The 16267-nt window shown below is 42.5% G+C and overlaps 1 protein-coding gene across 1 annotated transcript; it reads left to right on the forward strand.

Annotated features, from left to right (window-relative positions):
- Positions 1 to 12934: 12934 nt before the first annotated feature.
- p2ry11 (purinergic receptor P2Y11) lies at positions 12935 to 13876 on the forward strand. Its single transcript, XM_036552287.1, has one exon. It carries the CDS (start codon positions 12935 to 12937, stop codon positions 13874 to 13876), a length of 942 nt encoding a protein of 313 aa, XP_036408180.1.
- Positions 13877 to 16267: the final 2391 nt, after the last annotated feature.

Raw genomic sequence — 16267 nt, forward strand, 5'->3', positions numbered from 1 at the left:
ACTGGATTCCAGATATGACTCTTTCAGCTGGAATGGCAAACAGCTCAATATTCAGAATATCAGGATTGTCTGAAGTGGGGTAAAGAAAAGAACCAACAAAGGCAGCAAACATTACATTTTGAATATGCTCACCAATGTGACGCTGTGTATGAGCTTACATTTTATATAAAGCATTTTCATTTTCTTATGAATGATTTATAACAAAGTTATGTCACCTCAATGAAAGTGGTATAGATGCTTTATGAAGACTTTATGGGAACGCATACTTTATATGTAGAATTACTGTTTTACTGTTTACTCTAACATTAACAGTAAGAGTAAAGAGGAAATCAGTTAGGGCTTTAATTAAATATATATATATATATATATATATATATATATTATATTTATATATATATATATTTATATATATTTATATATATATATATATATATATATATATATATATATATATATATATATATATAAATATTCTGATGTCTAAGTACTATGCTTGTTTTTAGTAAAAAAATACAGATTATGAGCTGATGCTATATTATATTGCCAGTGATTAGGCAAATGTGATTATACAAACTATAGTTCAATCAGAAAATTGTAGAATAATTTTGTTGATGAGTACATTACGGGTTACTGGGTGAAATAAATATAAGTCTCTCAAACCTTCGATGAAATGATGTGATATTGCAGCTCACCTCCTGCCTGTGTTAGTAGCCAGGGTCTGGAAGAAGCCCTTTCTCTGAGTGATGGGTTCTGCTTCCGCTACAAGAGTTTCTCCTGCTTTTATAGACCGATTCCCTGGCCGGCAACCAACTGCATTTTTTCCTTTTGAGCTGTGGTCAATCTTGTTTTACTACATTTTAACTTTTGCTCATATGACGGGCCACATTTTTTCACTTGTTTTATTTTGTTTTAAGTTTAAGTAATCGCAACAGCAGAACTTGGTTAGGTTTTGAGAGTAAAATGACTTGACATGTTGATTCACATGGCTGATAGATACAGCAACGATACTGTGACCCTTTGAGACGTGTCCTTGCAGGTTTTGCCAGATGATAATCACAATTCAGAAGCTGACCGATCGCTTAAATGAACTCAAAACATGCTGTTAAGATTGCTCGCAGATAAAAAAAATATTTCAAAAAAATTTGATAATCCAGTCCCGCTTATTTGGTTTTTGAAGGGCACCTTTGCAAATTCCTGTATTTTTTTTTTATTCCGAATAAATTTCTAAGTAACAATGTCCAAGGACTTAAACACTGTCTTAGGTATAAAAACAGGGATGTTTCTGAATTAGAAAATGTGTCTGGGAGAATATTATTTTTTTATTTAATTAATTTTGCTAATGAGGGATATTGCTATAGATATCCAATGTTCCAGGTATGGTTTTGATTGTTAAGTCTATTACCTGACATTCTCCCTATTTAGATTTGATACTGAGCGTGCTACTGTTTATGTCTAAGTGCTTGAACTGATTTTAAGTATTTTCAATGGGAGGTTGGAAGGGCTGCAGGGTGGCCTTAGGCAAGGTACGTCATCCACAACTGCGTCAATAAATACGCAGCTGTACACATGGATAAAATCGTAAACCTTTGTCAGTCGCTCTGGGTAAGAGCACCTGCTAAATGACAACCACGTAACGTGAAAATGATCAGTACTGTGGTGTTTCATAGCCTGTGCATACAGCCGTAATGCACAGTTTGCTGCTGGAGACACAGTGAAATTTGGGCTCGTTGTGACCTTCTCGAGAGGGCGCTTTTATCTGAACTTATCCGTCACACTGTGCCACTCAGCCTAATTAACCATAAAGACAGAACGTTCATTTCCTGGTTGGGTTTGGCTTGGCTGACAGAGCCACCCGGGAGGCCAGGTGGGGTCTGGCAGTCCTTGCTGGCGCTGGGCTGATGAAGAGAGCCGCGCTGAGAGTGCTGACGGAGATGCTTATGCAAGTGGCCTGCAGATGGGGGAGGGCAGGGTTTGAGTGCTTGTAGCCCTGCACAAAGTCACACTGAATGCGTTATGTATGAGGAAGTAAATGTAATCGTATAATTACATTAATTTCCTTGTGTGTGTGTGTGTGTGTGTGTGTGTGTGAGTGTGGTGTGTGTGTGTGTGTGTGTGTGTGTGTGTGTGTGTGTGTGTGTGTGTGTGTGTGTGTGTGTGTGTGTGTGTGTGTGAGTGTTTTGTTCACAGCCCAAATGTGAACTTTGATTTGAAATATCCCTTCAAAAAAGTAAAATACAAACATACTGCAAATCAAATGCAGAAACAAAGTTAGAAAGCGTTGACAATGTAACTGAAACTTTTCCCTTTACAATAAGAGAACAGGCACACAAGGCAGACTGTGATCCCAAAACTGGACGTTAAGTTTCAACAAATTTCAACGTGCATTTCAACAGCACAACCACTCAATCAATTAATCAATAAACATTCTCATTACCTGGACACAGAATTTCACAGATTATCAATTTGACAGGAAAGATATGTAAAAAATAACATCCTTCCCCCCTTCATCCCACCGTATCTAAAAATTTGATACAAATATATATATATTAAAATGATATTAAAAGCCAGTATGACAGACGAATTTACATAGATTACAATTCATACATCCATATAGTTGGATATTTACAGAGGCAATTTGGGTATAGTAAATTGCCTAAGGGTACAACAGCAGTGCCACACCAACATAATTTGCCTTTATCTTTACTATTCAATTCAATTCAATTTTATTTGTGTAGCGCTTTTTACAATGCAAGTTGTCACAAAGCAGCTTTACATTGATCCCAGGCCAGAGACCCCCTGAGAGCAAGCCTAAAGCAACAGTGGCAAGGAAAAACTCCCCAATTAACAGGAAGAAACCTTGAGCAGAACCCAGCTCAGAGGGGGAGCCCATCTGCTTCTGGCCGGCACTGGACAGATAGAATTACATAGAATACTCAAAATTGTACAATGTACTTTAAGACATTTGAGTTTTGATAGACATTAGTAAATAACAGAGTAATTATAAAATGTATCCTAGAGAATGTCTGCTTCTTGGCACGCAGTTGGCTTGATAGGCAGGGCAGCAAGGTAGCAGCACTGGAGATCGGGATGTGATGCTTGGACTACAGCTCCAGGCAGGAGCTCGGAGCAGGGATAGGAAACAAATAGAGAATAATTTGGCGGTACACATGGATAAAATCGTAAACCTATGTCAGTCGCTCTGGGTAAGAGCACCTGCTAAATGACAACCACGTAACGTGAAAACGATCAGTACTGTGGTGTTTCATAGCCTGTGCATACAGCCGTAATGCACAGTTTGCTGCTGGAGACACGGTGAAATTTGGGCTCATCGTGACCTTCTAGAGAGGGCGCTTTTATCTGAACTTATCCGTCACACTGTGCCACTCAGCCCAATTAACCATAAAGACAGAACGTTCATTTCCTGGTTGGGTTTGGCTTGGCTGACAGAGCCACCCGGGAGGCCAGGTGGGGTCTGGCAGTCCTTGCTGGCGCTGGGCTGATGAAGAGAGCCGCGCTGAGAGTGCTGACGGAGATGCTTATGCAAGTGGCCTGCAGATGGGGGAGGGCAGGGTTTGAGTGTTTGTAGCCCTGCACAAAGTCACACTGAATGCGTTATGTATGAGGAAGTAAATGTAATTATATAATTAAATTAATTTCATTGTGTGTGTGTGTGTGTGGTGTGTGTGCGTGTGTGTGTGTGTGTGTGTGTGTGAGTGTTGTGTGTGTGTGTGTGTGCGTGTGTGTGTGTGTGTGTGTGTGTGTGTGTGTGGTGTGTGTGTGAGTGTGGTGTGTGTGTGTGCGTGTGTGTGAGTGTGGTGTGTGTGTGTGTGTGTGTGTGTGTGTGTGTGTGTGTGTGTGTTTTGTTCACAGCCCAAATGTGAACTTTGATTTGAAATATCCCTTCAGAAAAATAAAATACAAACATACTGCAAATCAAATGCAGAAACAAAACTAGAAAGCGTTGACAATGTAACTGAAACTTTTCCCTTTACAATAAGAGAACAGGCACACAAGGCAGACTGTGATCCCAAAACTGGACGTTAAGTTTCAACAAATTTCAACGTGCATTTCAGCACAATCACTCAATCAATTAATCAATCAACATTTTCATTGCCTGGACACAGAATTTCACAAATTGTCTATCTGACAGTTTGACAGGAAAGATATTTAAAAAATAACATCCTTCCCCCCTTCACCCCACCTTATTTAAAAATTTGATACAAACATGTATATATTTAAATGATAGTAAAAGCTGTTATGAAACAATAACCTTGGCACAAAATATGTCCAGCAGAAATGATCTAGGTACAACGCAGAGTTCAATTAAAAAAAAAAAAAAAAGATTTTCTAAGTCAGGAACATGCCAGACTAGCAGTAACTGCAAAACTTTCTGTCTTTATAATGTTCATCTTGGAACATCTGTTCATCACTGGAATCTGCAGTTTGGATTTCTAATTTTGAAATAATGTTGCTGAACTTTCACCGCAGATACTGCAAGGTCACTTGGCTGTGGGATAACTTGTTTATTTGCTGACTAGCAAGTAAGATTTGGTTTAAGCAAAGACTTTGCTAAAATAAAATATATTTTTAATCGTGTTAAGCTCTCATCATTTCCGTCATCGCTTAGCCTGTTCCAATCGGCGTTGTCATTGCTGAAATTCACCACCAGATGGAAGCAAAGGAATGGTTGGGATTTTTTTTTTTTAGCCAGTATGACAGACCAATTTGCATAGATTACAATTCATCCATCCATATAGTTGGATATTTTATCATTTGGGTATAGTAAATTGCCTAAGGGTACAACAGCAGTGCCACACCAGCATAATTTGCCTTCATCTTTATTACTGCATCGTACTGCTGTCTTGAACCCACAGTACGTATGTGACAACGTCGTGGGCTGTGAACCTGAGGAGCTGGGGGGGGGGGGGGGGTGAAGGGTAGGCAGAAGAAAGGTTTTGGCCAGATCACTTTAAAATGGCTAGTGTTGGTGACTTCCTGCTTGGAGTATATATGTTAATACCACAATCAATTAGGCAATGAATGTAATGTAATGCAAGCCCGTCGCTTACAAAAAAACATGTTTACATTACGTGTACATTGCATTCATTTAGCAGATGCTGAGTGACTTCGAGCACATAAGAACAGAAATGTAGTATCCATTCACATTGGACGGGCAACAGTGTCAGACCAGGCTAACAACACTCCAAGACCAGTGAGGGTGAGCATGACACTATTCAAGCCCTGCCACAACACCCTGTCACGAAGGCAGACAGTAACAGGGGATTCAGTTCTTCAGCTGAAAACAAAATATCTCATACTCCTCAACCATTGCCATCCGAGAGTTTGATAAGCATTCATAAGCAAGTGTTTGCCATTTGAGGGCAGCGCAGCTTTCTGGATTTCCTTGTGTCCTGTTCTAGATATGGAGCTCTCTCGTGAACTTTCATCCTCCCACTGCAAACCGCCTGTAGCTAAGGGATGCAAATAGCGCATACAAAACATGAAAACAAAGGCAAATGTGCTTTCAGAAATAAACACCGATTGAGCATTGGAATGGGAAGCCCAGCTTCAAGATGCCAACTTCAGCTAGACGAGGGAGGATTTTAAGATGTTAGATAGCTGGCTCAATTTTGCTAAATATTTTGCCAAATAAGTTAAAACTGCAGATCTAAGCGCGTACAATGCTGTTTTATTTGCACATGTTTAACTTTGTAGCAAGGTAAAAGGTGGAATATAAAAAAAATGATGAATTTTAGAGGAGGATTAGCTTCACTTGATTCCTCTGAGCTGCCACCACTGATGTGTGTGTGTGTGAGAAAGACAGAGAGAGACAAAATCATTTTATTTGTACATTTCATTATTTCTTTCATTTCTTTCTGTGTACATTCAGTATATATTATTATTATAATATAGTGCATATTATATGCTTTGGCAGTGTAATGCAATGTATTTTTTGGCAATAAAACAAAACTGAGAATTGACAGATGGACAGACAGACAGACAAAGAGGGAGTCATGATTTGTGTGTGTGTGTGTGTGTGTGTGTGCGTGTGTGTGTGTGTGTGTGTGTGTGTGTGTGTGTGTGCGTGTGTGAGAGAGAGAGTGTGTGTGTGTGTGCTTGCGCGCGTGCATGTGAGAGGGAGAGAGAGAGAGTGTGTGTGCGCTTGCCCGCGTGCATGTGAGAGGGAGGGAGAGAGAGTGTGTGTGTGTGCGCTTGCGTGCGTGCATGTGAGAGGGAGAGAGAGAGAGTGTGTGTGTGTGTGTGTGTGTGTGTGTGTGTGTGTGTGTGCGCTTGCGTGCATGCGTGTGAGAGGGAGGGAGAGAGAGTGTGTGTGTGTGTGTGCGTGCTCGCTTGCGCGCGCGTGCATGTGAGAGGGAGGGAGAGAGATGGCAGGCAGAGAGAGTGTTATAATTTGTGTGCAGCATCTTGCTTCTGTCTCACCTTTCCCTTACCTGAGCGTTCTCCACATTCATGCAGTGTATACTGTATGTCTGTATTGCTTATATGAATTTACGCATTTACCAATGTTATGTGTCAGATATTGCTCCCACCACTTTATTAACTTCATAAGTTTCCATGCACTTTGTACCTTGACTGTGAGACTTGCTCTGGTTAAGAGCTTCTCCTAAATGAGCAAATGTAAATGTAAGGTAAATGAGTGAGCTGGAGTGACAGGATGTGGCTGTCCTGGAGCACTGAGCATACAGTGTGATGTGGCCTGATGCTTGTGGTTTACTCTCTTATCTTGATTTTTTTTTGCATATATTTGTATATACACCACACCAAACACGGCTGCTCATTTCACTTTTATGTGCACGGAAACCTTTTTTTTTTTTGGAAGATTGCTCTCTGCTGGTTTTTTAATTAATTCACCTAAGAAGTGAATTTGCCAAGCCTTATGTTGTTGGGAACAAGTCTATTTCAGGTCTCAACAAACGATCTTCTGGCCAACTTGCTAAATCTTGCTGATGTTCTTGCTAAACATTATTTGTATAATTTCATTCAAGATTCTTTTCATGCCTGGATAGCATGGAGCCCTTGAACGGTGAAATAAAAAAGCATAGATGAAAGCGTAAAGTTAAGGGAAAAGCGTAAAGAATGGGAAATGGGAAATTTTACCGTTAAGGCAAAATCACTCCATGTTAAAATAAAAGGCAGTCACAGAACCCAGAGGGCATCTGTTCAGCCTGCAATCACAGAGAAGCACAGTGCGCCAGCTTGATAAAAACAAAAAGCACGCAAAACAGATTAAATATCAGGAGTTACAGTCTGCTGAGGCCACAACGCCCCCTGTAGTTAACCATTCAAATTACATTTTTTCATTTTATACGTCCTCTGTAATGACCAACCTCAAGGTGTGCTTTCGGAACATAAACTCCAAACAATATATTGTCTTGATCTTGATGTTCCACCTTTCATATCTTGAAAGCCTGAAATAAAGGGGTCTGATGGCATTCTGGACTGATTATGAAAACAAATCTGCAATATCTGCAGATTGCTTTACATTACATTACATTATTGGCATTTAGCAGACACTCTTATCCAGAACAACTTACATCAGTTACAGGTTTTTAACAACAGTATCCATTTATACAGCTGGATATTTACTGAGGTACTCAATACTACTAATACTAATACTACTAATACTCAATACTACAATACTACACTGTCCCTCCCAACCATTACACTCTGCTACAGAATGGTGTCTGGTATTACTGTCACGTTGCGGCACAAAATCAATATTCAGAACCTTCTCCATCGTTGTCCCCCATTGGTGGAGTGAACTTCCACACTTCATTCGTTCTGCCGCTAATTTGGGTGAGTGGCGATCAACCTAAAATCATTTGAACAGTCACACACAGTCCAAAAACACCCACTAAAAAGAAAGTTATCACAGACTTGCCTACACCATGTAACCCAGCGTTTCCCAACCCTGCTCCTGAAGGCACACCGTCCTGCATATCTTCTATCTATCCCTGCTCTACCTACCTGACTGAACTCATCAGTGGCACTTTTGATTAGCCGAGCACACCTGATTTAGTCAAGCAGGAAGGATACATAGAAGATATGCAGGACAGTGTGCCTCCAGGAGCAGGGTTGGGAAACACGGATGTAACCAAATGAAACTGTTTCCTTTTTTTTACAGGAGGTTTGTTCCTATTTTTTTTCCCTGTGGTCATGGAACCCTTAACCAGCCTCTTTAAAAAGTCTTCCAAATATCAAAGGCCAGAGTCACGTCAAAAAGGCTTAGATCAGCTGAAAGTTTTGCTGTCCTGTGTGACAGATCTGGTAGCAAGTTCTCTTGCAGTATTTCTCCCACAGCATGAAACTGCCACCACCATACTTCACTGTAGGGATGGCGTTTCCAGAAGCACGGACAGTGTTATGTTTGAGCTAATAGACTCAGGCTAATGTTAACGCCTACTTTTGCCCGCACGGGAGATGAAAGGACCCTGAAATAACATTAACCCGGACGCGGGTTACGCTTGGTACAAAAGTTTTTTTTTTTTTTTTTTTTTTCCCACACATGTGACAGACATGGCAGTATTTGTGTCTTGAGCATTTGAGTTTTGACTCCTAGCACTTCAAGCAAACGTCTATTTTGAGCTCTTCTGTTTTCTTCGGAGGTTTTCTTGTGAAACCGGAGCAGTTTATTTTGTATTTTACATATTAGTGTTAAAACCACGCCACTTCCTGCATGTATGACCTGTGCAGACTGCATAGTACATGAACTGCTGTATCTAAGCGCGATTTAGAATGCACACTGCCTTCCATTGAATGTTCGGCCTTTGTCTGCTCATTCACACGTTTGTGACAGCAAGCATGCTACTGCATTTCACCACAGAGTTTCCGTTTCCTGTACACCTGTACAACTGCTTCAGACTAAAACCTCTTTAACCCCGGACATGCCGACTAATGGCCTGAGAAAAAGACCTGAGAGAGACCATAGAGAGCCGTACGACGGACCTGAGAGAGTGAACCCAAAGATTCAAACATGAGGAGAAACTTTAGGAGAGATTTACAGTGAGAGAGAGCCATGAGAGTGACTCCAGAAAGGGAAACGTATGTGTAAGTCATAAAAGAGAGACCTGAGACGGAGAGACCCTGAAGAGACAAATATGTCTGTAAGACCTGGCACTGTCTGTAAATGTGTATGTGTGTGAGTGTGTGCACTGATAAAAAATAAAGCGCTTGTACTACTTAATCAAATTAAAGCAACTATTTGCATCAGATTTCTATGTTGTTCCAGAAAGTGCAGGCTTTGTATCATCTGCTCAAGTTTTTGTTCTTCAGAAGTGCTTTCTTGAGTACAGCAAACCTGATTTTAGCAGTTCCACAGCCATTACTTTGAGTGTAGGATCTACTTAGTTATCAGAGTTTCCCAAATCCGTTTATAAGTAAAACTAACTTATATTTTGCAATTTACACAATGATTATTTCCACTGGCATCTACTTTGTTTTTCTGAAATTGAACTGTAATTTCCAAGTTACAGCAACTTCTATTTGGTAATCAGTAACTGATTCTTCTGATTCTTTATTGGAAATTTCTGTGCAAATTTTTGCATAGGTATACAAATAACTAACCTTCAGCCTTCAGCATTAACCACCACCTGCTGGAGCCAAACAAAAGCAGATAAAACAATTCAGTTGCCAACAGCAAACACAAGATCACTCGTCTTACAATTAACAATAATTTGATAGCAAAAGTAATACACCTAACACTGACACGGTACGAGGGATGTACATCATTCACAAAGACAGTTACATTCACGGTGCACAGGTAATGTTAAAGCGATCACAAAAATTAACAACACAACACAAAGACTACATGATGATAAGCACACATGCACTTCTACTAGACACAATGTGAACAATAAGGAACTGGGGCTAAGCAACAGTCCATTGCCCCAAGGCATGCTGGGAAGCTCACCAACGTGTGCATGGGTTTTGCCCGGGCACAATAACAACCAGAATGCACAGCGCGACCTGATATTTCAAGAGTATATGCAACACGATAATTGTTTGTAGGATAGATAATAAGAAAATAGGTTGGAATTGTGTGTGTGTGTGTGTGTGTGTGTGTGTGTACCTGAAAATTATTTCAGTACAAAAGTATTTTGGTATGTGTGACAGACATGACTGTATTTGTGTCTTGAGTATTTGAATTTTGACTACTAGCACTTCAAGCAAACCTCAAGCAATCTGAGCAGTTTATTTTGTGTTTGACATATTACTGTTTTAAAACCACGCCACGTCCTGCATGCATGACCTGTGCAGACTGCATATTACATGAACCGCTGTATCTAAGTGCGATTTAGAATGCACACTGCCTTCCATTGAGTGTTCGGCCTTTGTCTGCTCATTCACACGTTTGAGACAGCAAGCATGCTACTGCATTTCACCACAGAGTTTCCGTTTCCTGTACACCTGTACAACTGCTTCAGACTAAAACCTCTTTAACCCTGGACATGCCGACCAATGGCCTGAGAAAAAGACCTGAGAGAGACCATAGAGAGCCGTACGACGGACCTGAGATAGTGAACCCAAAGATTCAAACATGACTTTAGGAGAGATTTACAGTGAGAGAGAGCCATGAGAGTGACTCCAGAAAGGGAAACGTATGTGTAAGTCATAAAAGAGAGACCTGAGATGGAGAGACCCTAAAGAGACAAATATGTCTGTAAGACCTGTGAGACAGGTGTGTGGTGGAGAGCATCCTCACTTCCTGCATCACCGTGTGGTACGGTAACTGCTCTGCTGCAGACGGACAGGCACTGCAGTTGGTGTTAAAGACTGCACAGAGGATCATTGGCAGCAGCCTACCCACCATCGGTGACATTTACAACAGCAGGTGCAGGAAAAAGGCCTCCTGCATCATGAAGGACTCTACCCACCCTGCTAACGGAGCATTTGCCCCCCTCCCTTCAGGCAGGAGGCTACGCAGCATCAAGGCCAGAGCCACCAGGCTGAGGAATAGCTTCTTCCCGGATGCTGTGACAAATTCTGCATCTCACTGAAAAATTGCTGCTATTATTACTATTACTCCAAATCAGGGCATTGCTGCAATTTGAGACTGATAAATTCTGCACTTTAAGACTGAAAATTATGGAGTTTTTCTCACAATTGACAATTTGCTGCTATGATTACTATTATTTCATATCAGGGCATATCAGGGCCAACTTGGCCACCTTTTTTGGCCATCTTTTAGATTTTTTACAGTCTTATTCCTGTCCTCACACTCTGGTCACTTTATATTTATATTTATATATTTATTTACTTATTTTTAATTTAAATGGTGTTCTTCTGTGTGCTTTCTTCTTGATGCTATTATTGCCATTACCTGAACCGGGACCTGAGTGCCTCATTTCGTTCCCTTTCACGTACAACATGTTCTGAAATGACAATAAAAACATCCTTACCCTTATCCCATCCTTAGAAACCCTATAATAGAGATTTTTTAAAATAATACCCTGTATTATGAAACTGGGGGGAAACTGGGGAAAAATGAAGACCTGCCGAGTAAACTGAGGCAGCACTGACAGAGCACTTTGAGCTGAAAAGGTCGTGATGTTCGCCGTGGACAAGCGACAGCAGACTCTTCTGTTTCCTGTGAGCTACGGGCAAAGGAAATGACAGGGGGAACTGAAAAGTTCAACTCCAGAAGTGACACTGTTGCACTGTTGCAACTGTTGCTCTGTGAAGTGGGTGAGGAGTCCGCGCCCCGCCCCGCCTTTTCTCTCCTCACCACCCGCTGCTGTGAAGTCAGACCCATCGAAACGCTCAAACACTAAACCCACAAATGACTCAGAGCGCAGACCTGAAAGAGCACTCGCCGAGCAGGCCGCAGAGAGTGGCGTCATCTGCAGAAGCTCGGCCCTGGTCTGAGTTTTCAGCCCGCCTGACATGCTAAGACTCGGTCCTCAAACGCCTGCGGTCCATCGCTTTTGATGTAAGTGCGTCGCATTTGTGCGTTCGTGTTTGTACGCGTGCGTGCGTGAGTTTGCCTGTGGGTGAGTGCTCTTGTTCTAGAATGTAATTCTTTCTGTTTGTTTGCTGATCGCATGGAATGCTGGCATATACGTGAGTACAACTTTCATGAATCGAAAAATTGAAGAGCTTGTAGCTGTTTTTCAATACCAACATTTATTGAGGCACTAGAGGAAAAAATCTATACATTTATTTAAGTTCAAGGTTTGTTAATGTTTTGACTACTGAGCTCAGAGTCCTCTGAAATACTAGTGTGTAGTTAAACACTAGTTTAACAGTGTAAAGTCGAGGTATGCACAGTATCTAAACCTATTTTGCTAATGTGGAGTAGTTTAGAATTAATCAGTTTAAAATGGTCTGTTGGTCGACGTACCCGCACAGATGTGTGTTGTTTTGTCACATAATTTCTGGCCCATTGTCTCACGCAACCAGAACAAGCACTTGCGGTGCCAGCTAGTGCTTCCTAAATGATTTGTGACTCGGGCCTGCGCTTTAGCAGTTTGCAATACTGCATTTTTGATGCAGTAATGCAACATTAAGTATATGGTCAAGGCCTTAAGAACGGATGGAAATTCCCCGAATCTTTGCGTTAATTGCTTTCTGTCAGCAGTGTGATATAGTGATAAGGAGCAGGGCTCGCAACTGAAAGGATGCTAGTGCAATTCCCCGCTACGACGCTGCTGCTGTACCCTTGGGCAGGGTACTTAACCCACAATTGTCTCAGTTAATATCAAGCTGTATAAATGGATAACATTGTAACCTACTGTATGTAAGCCGCTCTGAATAAGAGCGTCCGCTAAATGACAATAATGTAATATAACGTAAAGTAATATAACGTATGCATTGTTTACGATCCCTTACGATCACAGAAACCAGAAGAGTGACAACGGGTAAGTGAAGACCTTCTCCCCTACCGTGACCCGCCGGCCTCAGAAGGACGAGTGAAATGGATCATTACAACAGCTTCTCCGAATTCCAAATCCGCTTCCTGCCGCCCGTGTACGGGCTGGAGTTCTGTGTGGCGTTGCTGGGCAACGCCCTGGCGCTGTGGCTGCTGGTGACAAGGGAGCGGCGGGACTGGCACACCGGGGTGGTGTTTTCCTGTAACTTGGCCATCAGCGACCTGCTGTATGTGCTGACGCTGCCCCTGCTGCTCCTCTACTACGCCGGCGGGAAGGACTGGCGCTTCGGCCCGTCCGCCTGCAAGCTGGAGCGCTTCCTCTTCACCTGCAACCTGTACGTCAGCATCTTCTTCATCATGTGCATCAGCGTCAACCGCTACGTGGCCATCGTGCACCCCTTCTTCACCCGCAGCCACGTGCGGCCCCGCCACGCCGCCGCCGCCGCCGTGCTGGTGTGGGCGCTGGTGGCCGCCATTTCATCCCCTGTGCTGGGCTTCGCCGGCACCTGCCTGCGGAACGGCACCAACGCCACCGAGTGCGTGTCGTGCTGCGGCGTCGGCCAGGAGGAGCAGCGCAGGCACCTGGCCTACAGCCTCTCCCTGGCCGCCTTTGGCTGCCTGCTGCCCTTCCTGGCCACCTTCGCCTCGTACGCCGCCATTTTCCGCGTGGTCCTGAGGAACCGGAGCATCACGCCGCTGGAGAAGCGGAAGGTGCTGCTGATGGTGAGCTCCGTCCTGGTGCTGTACACCGTCTCCTTCATGCCCTACCACGTGCTAAGGAACCTGCACTTCTACCTGAAGATGCACAACCTGGGCTGGTCCAGGCCTGGCGTGCACAGGGCGTACCAGGTGAGCAAGGGCCTGGTGACCCTCAACATGTGCATCCACCCTTTGCTGTACATGGCCCTGTTCGACAGCATCAGGACCGTGTGCTGCAGGGGAGGAGGAGAGGACCGCGATGCTGACAGAGCTGGGGAACGGAGCTAGCAGCACAAACCCCGCCACCACCCCAAAATTCCCCAGTCGGCTGCATTCTCACCTCGGGGGGTGCCTTCTTCTCAACGCAAGGCCGTGTGGGCCCCAGACAACTGATCCAGAGTAAGCCTGGCCAACCCGTTTCCCAACCCCCACCTTTTTGTGGGGAAGGAAGCTGAAACTGATCCTGGTACAGTATTCCATGCCATAATCTGTCTACACCTCAGTAACAGTAATAATATAGTGTTATGCACATGCTCACTGGTCTGGGAGTGTTCTTAGCCTGGTCTGACACTGTTGCTCATTTAACTGGATACACCTCTGTTCTATTGTGCTGGAAGTTGGTCTGGATAAAAGCGTCTGCTAAATGAATGTAATGTAATGTAATAAAGGGAGACCAAGGCATCCTGTACTCCTCAACAGGTGGAGCTACCGTATGCTGATAATCACAGAATTGCACAAACTAGCCATAAAGATTTTACTCTCCGCAGGAAAACGCCATGTTTGGTTCATATATACGTCATTTATGGCACGTGAGAACTCAGCTCAAATTTTGAACCTCACTCTCCTTCCCCTTAGTCAGTGCTTGTGATCTGTGATTGCATAATAATGTCTGCAACTTCTCCACGCACGGACCCTTGAGTTATATGAAGGGCGCTTTCTTTTTCCATGAAGAATGCATGCTGTGATTACAATTTTACAAGTTGTCCAAATTGTTTGTTGGGTTTTTTTCATGCAAAAACGGCTTGCTTCTGTCCGAAATCTACTCAAGTTGTTGCCTGAATGCTTTTTTTTTTTTTGAGTTTTTGGGAAGACGTCTGGAGGACCTTGAGCCAAACCAACGCCCTGCATCCACAGACTTCCCTATTACCCTGAAAGGGGAAGCAGGGAGGATGTCTAACTTTTACTTAAGCTATCTGGGTTTCCTGATACATTAGCCTGTATAGTACAGTATACCTATTTGTATAATCAATATTTTATCAGTGGTTTTGCATGCACAGCAGGTATTAATGCTTTTATAACACAGCGGTAAGGAGCAGGACATGTAACCGAAAGGTTGCCGGTTCAATTCCCCGTTTGGGCACTGCCGCTGTACCCTTGGGCAAAGTACTTGACCCACAATTGCCTCAGTCAATACCCAGCTGTATAAACGGATGACATCGTAAAAAAAGCTGTAATTGATGTAAGTTGTTGAGGATGAGAGCATCTGCTAAATGCCAATGTTAATTAATTACCACCTCTCACCAACCTCACAGCACACGTGCACGTTCAACCAGAACATCTGCCAACCACACATCCATCGAAACATCTTAACTAAGCTTAAAGGTTATATGTTTTTAAGTATTATAGGTTATTGTGAAAGGGGTGCTGTGACGTTTTATCAGGACAGAAGTGTGTGTCCCTCCCTGTGCCTGTGGTAGGTAAGGCTGTGTTAACTAGCTGAGATCTGGGGTTTGGCCTTCCTCTGTGGTTAGATGTAGGCTATATCGCAAGGCCAGAATAGAAACTTCTAGGACAGAATTTGTTTTTACATCACCTACGCAATGAAAGGTGTCAAAGCAGCAGTGCTTTACATCCAGGGCGTAAAAGTGGAAAGTCATGTAAATGAGTTGTTGTTGTTGTTGATAAGGATCCTTATTTTCTGTTTACAACGTTTTCATGTTATCATTTTCTTTTCAATCAGGTTAGTTAACATTGGTTGCGATTGTAACAGTCATTTTCTGCTGAGCCAGCTATTTTTTAGCGAGTCCCACCTTACCAATCAAGGGGTAATTAAATACAGATGTGTGGATATTTTTGTAAGTAGTTTGCGGTGGCGTGGTTGAACCTGGTTCTGTTTTTTTATAATAAAGTATTTGTATTTTGTAATTTTGCTCCGTCTGGCTCTTTTACGTGCGGTATACGTACATCGAAACTGAAGTACTTCCTCATGTTAGCTCAGCTAAAATAAGTTTTTGCTCTTATCTGTTCGTACGGGAGATATCAAATCTGTACTGATCAAAATTCGTCGTAATTCTCATGAATGGAAACGGAAACTATTAGGCCTACTCATCATTCGACATCTTATAGCAGCACACCAACAGTGTTAAAGCGTGAATGTGTTCTTGGCTGACAGCACAAGAACTTCCTCTGGACACAAAAAGCATGGTTCACATTCAAATGCGTGATGTTATTTTACCATAAATGTTTTTTTATCTCTAATATAAAATGTTTAATGTCTAATTTCTCAACTTCTTTAATCTCTTTCTCTAATTTCTCAATAGGGTAGAATGAAATGTGAAGTAAATGTGCTCATCAATCAGTTTGGTCGGCTACAGGATAACGGATCTATAGAATGTAGAGCCAGTTAGGATATAGTGAACACGCGGTTAAAATTAAACCTGAGCAGTATTTTCGTTTTTG

This window comes from Megalops cyprinoides, chromosome 1 (assembly GCF_013368585.1).
Source record: "Megalops cyprinoides isolate fMegCyp1 chromosome 1, fMegCyp1.pri, whole genome shotgun sequence".
In the NCBI taxonomy this organism is placed as follows: Eukaryota; Metazoa; Chordata; class Actinopteri; order Elopiformes; family Megalopidae; genus Megalops; species Megalops cyprinoides.

What these genes read in the sequence shown, in the direction of transcription:
- p2ry11 (XM_036552287.1), top strand. Translation starts at nt 12,935, where the DNA reads ATGGATCATTACAACAGCTTCTCCGAATTCCAAATCCGCTTCCTGCCG.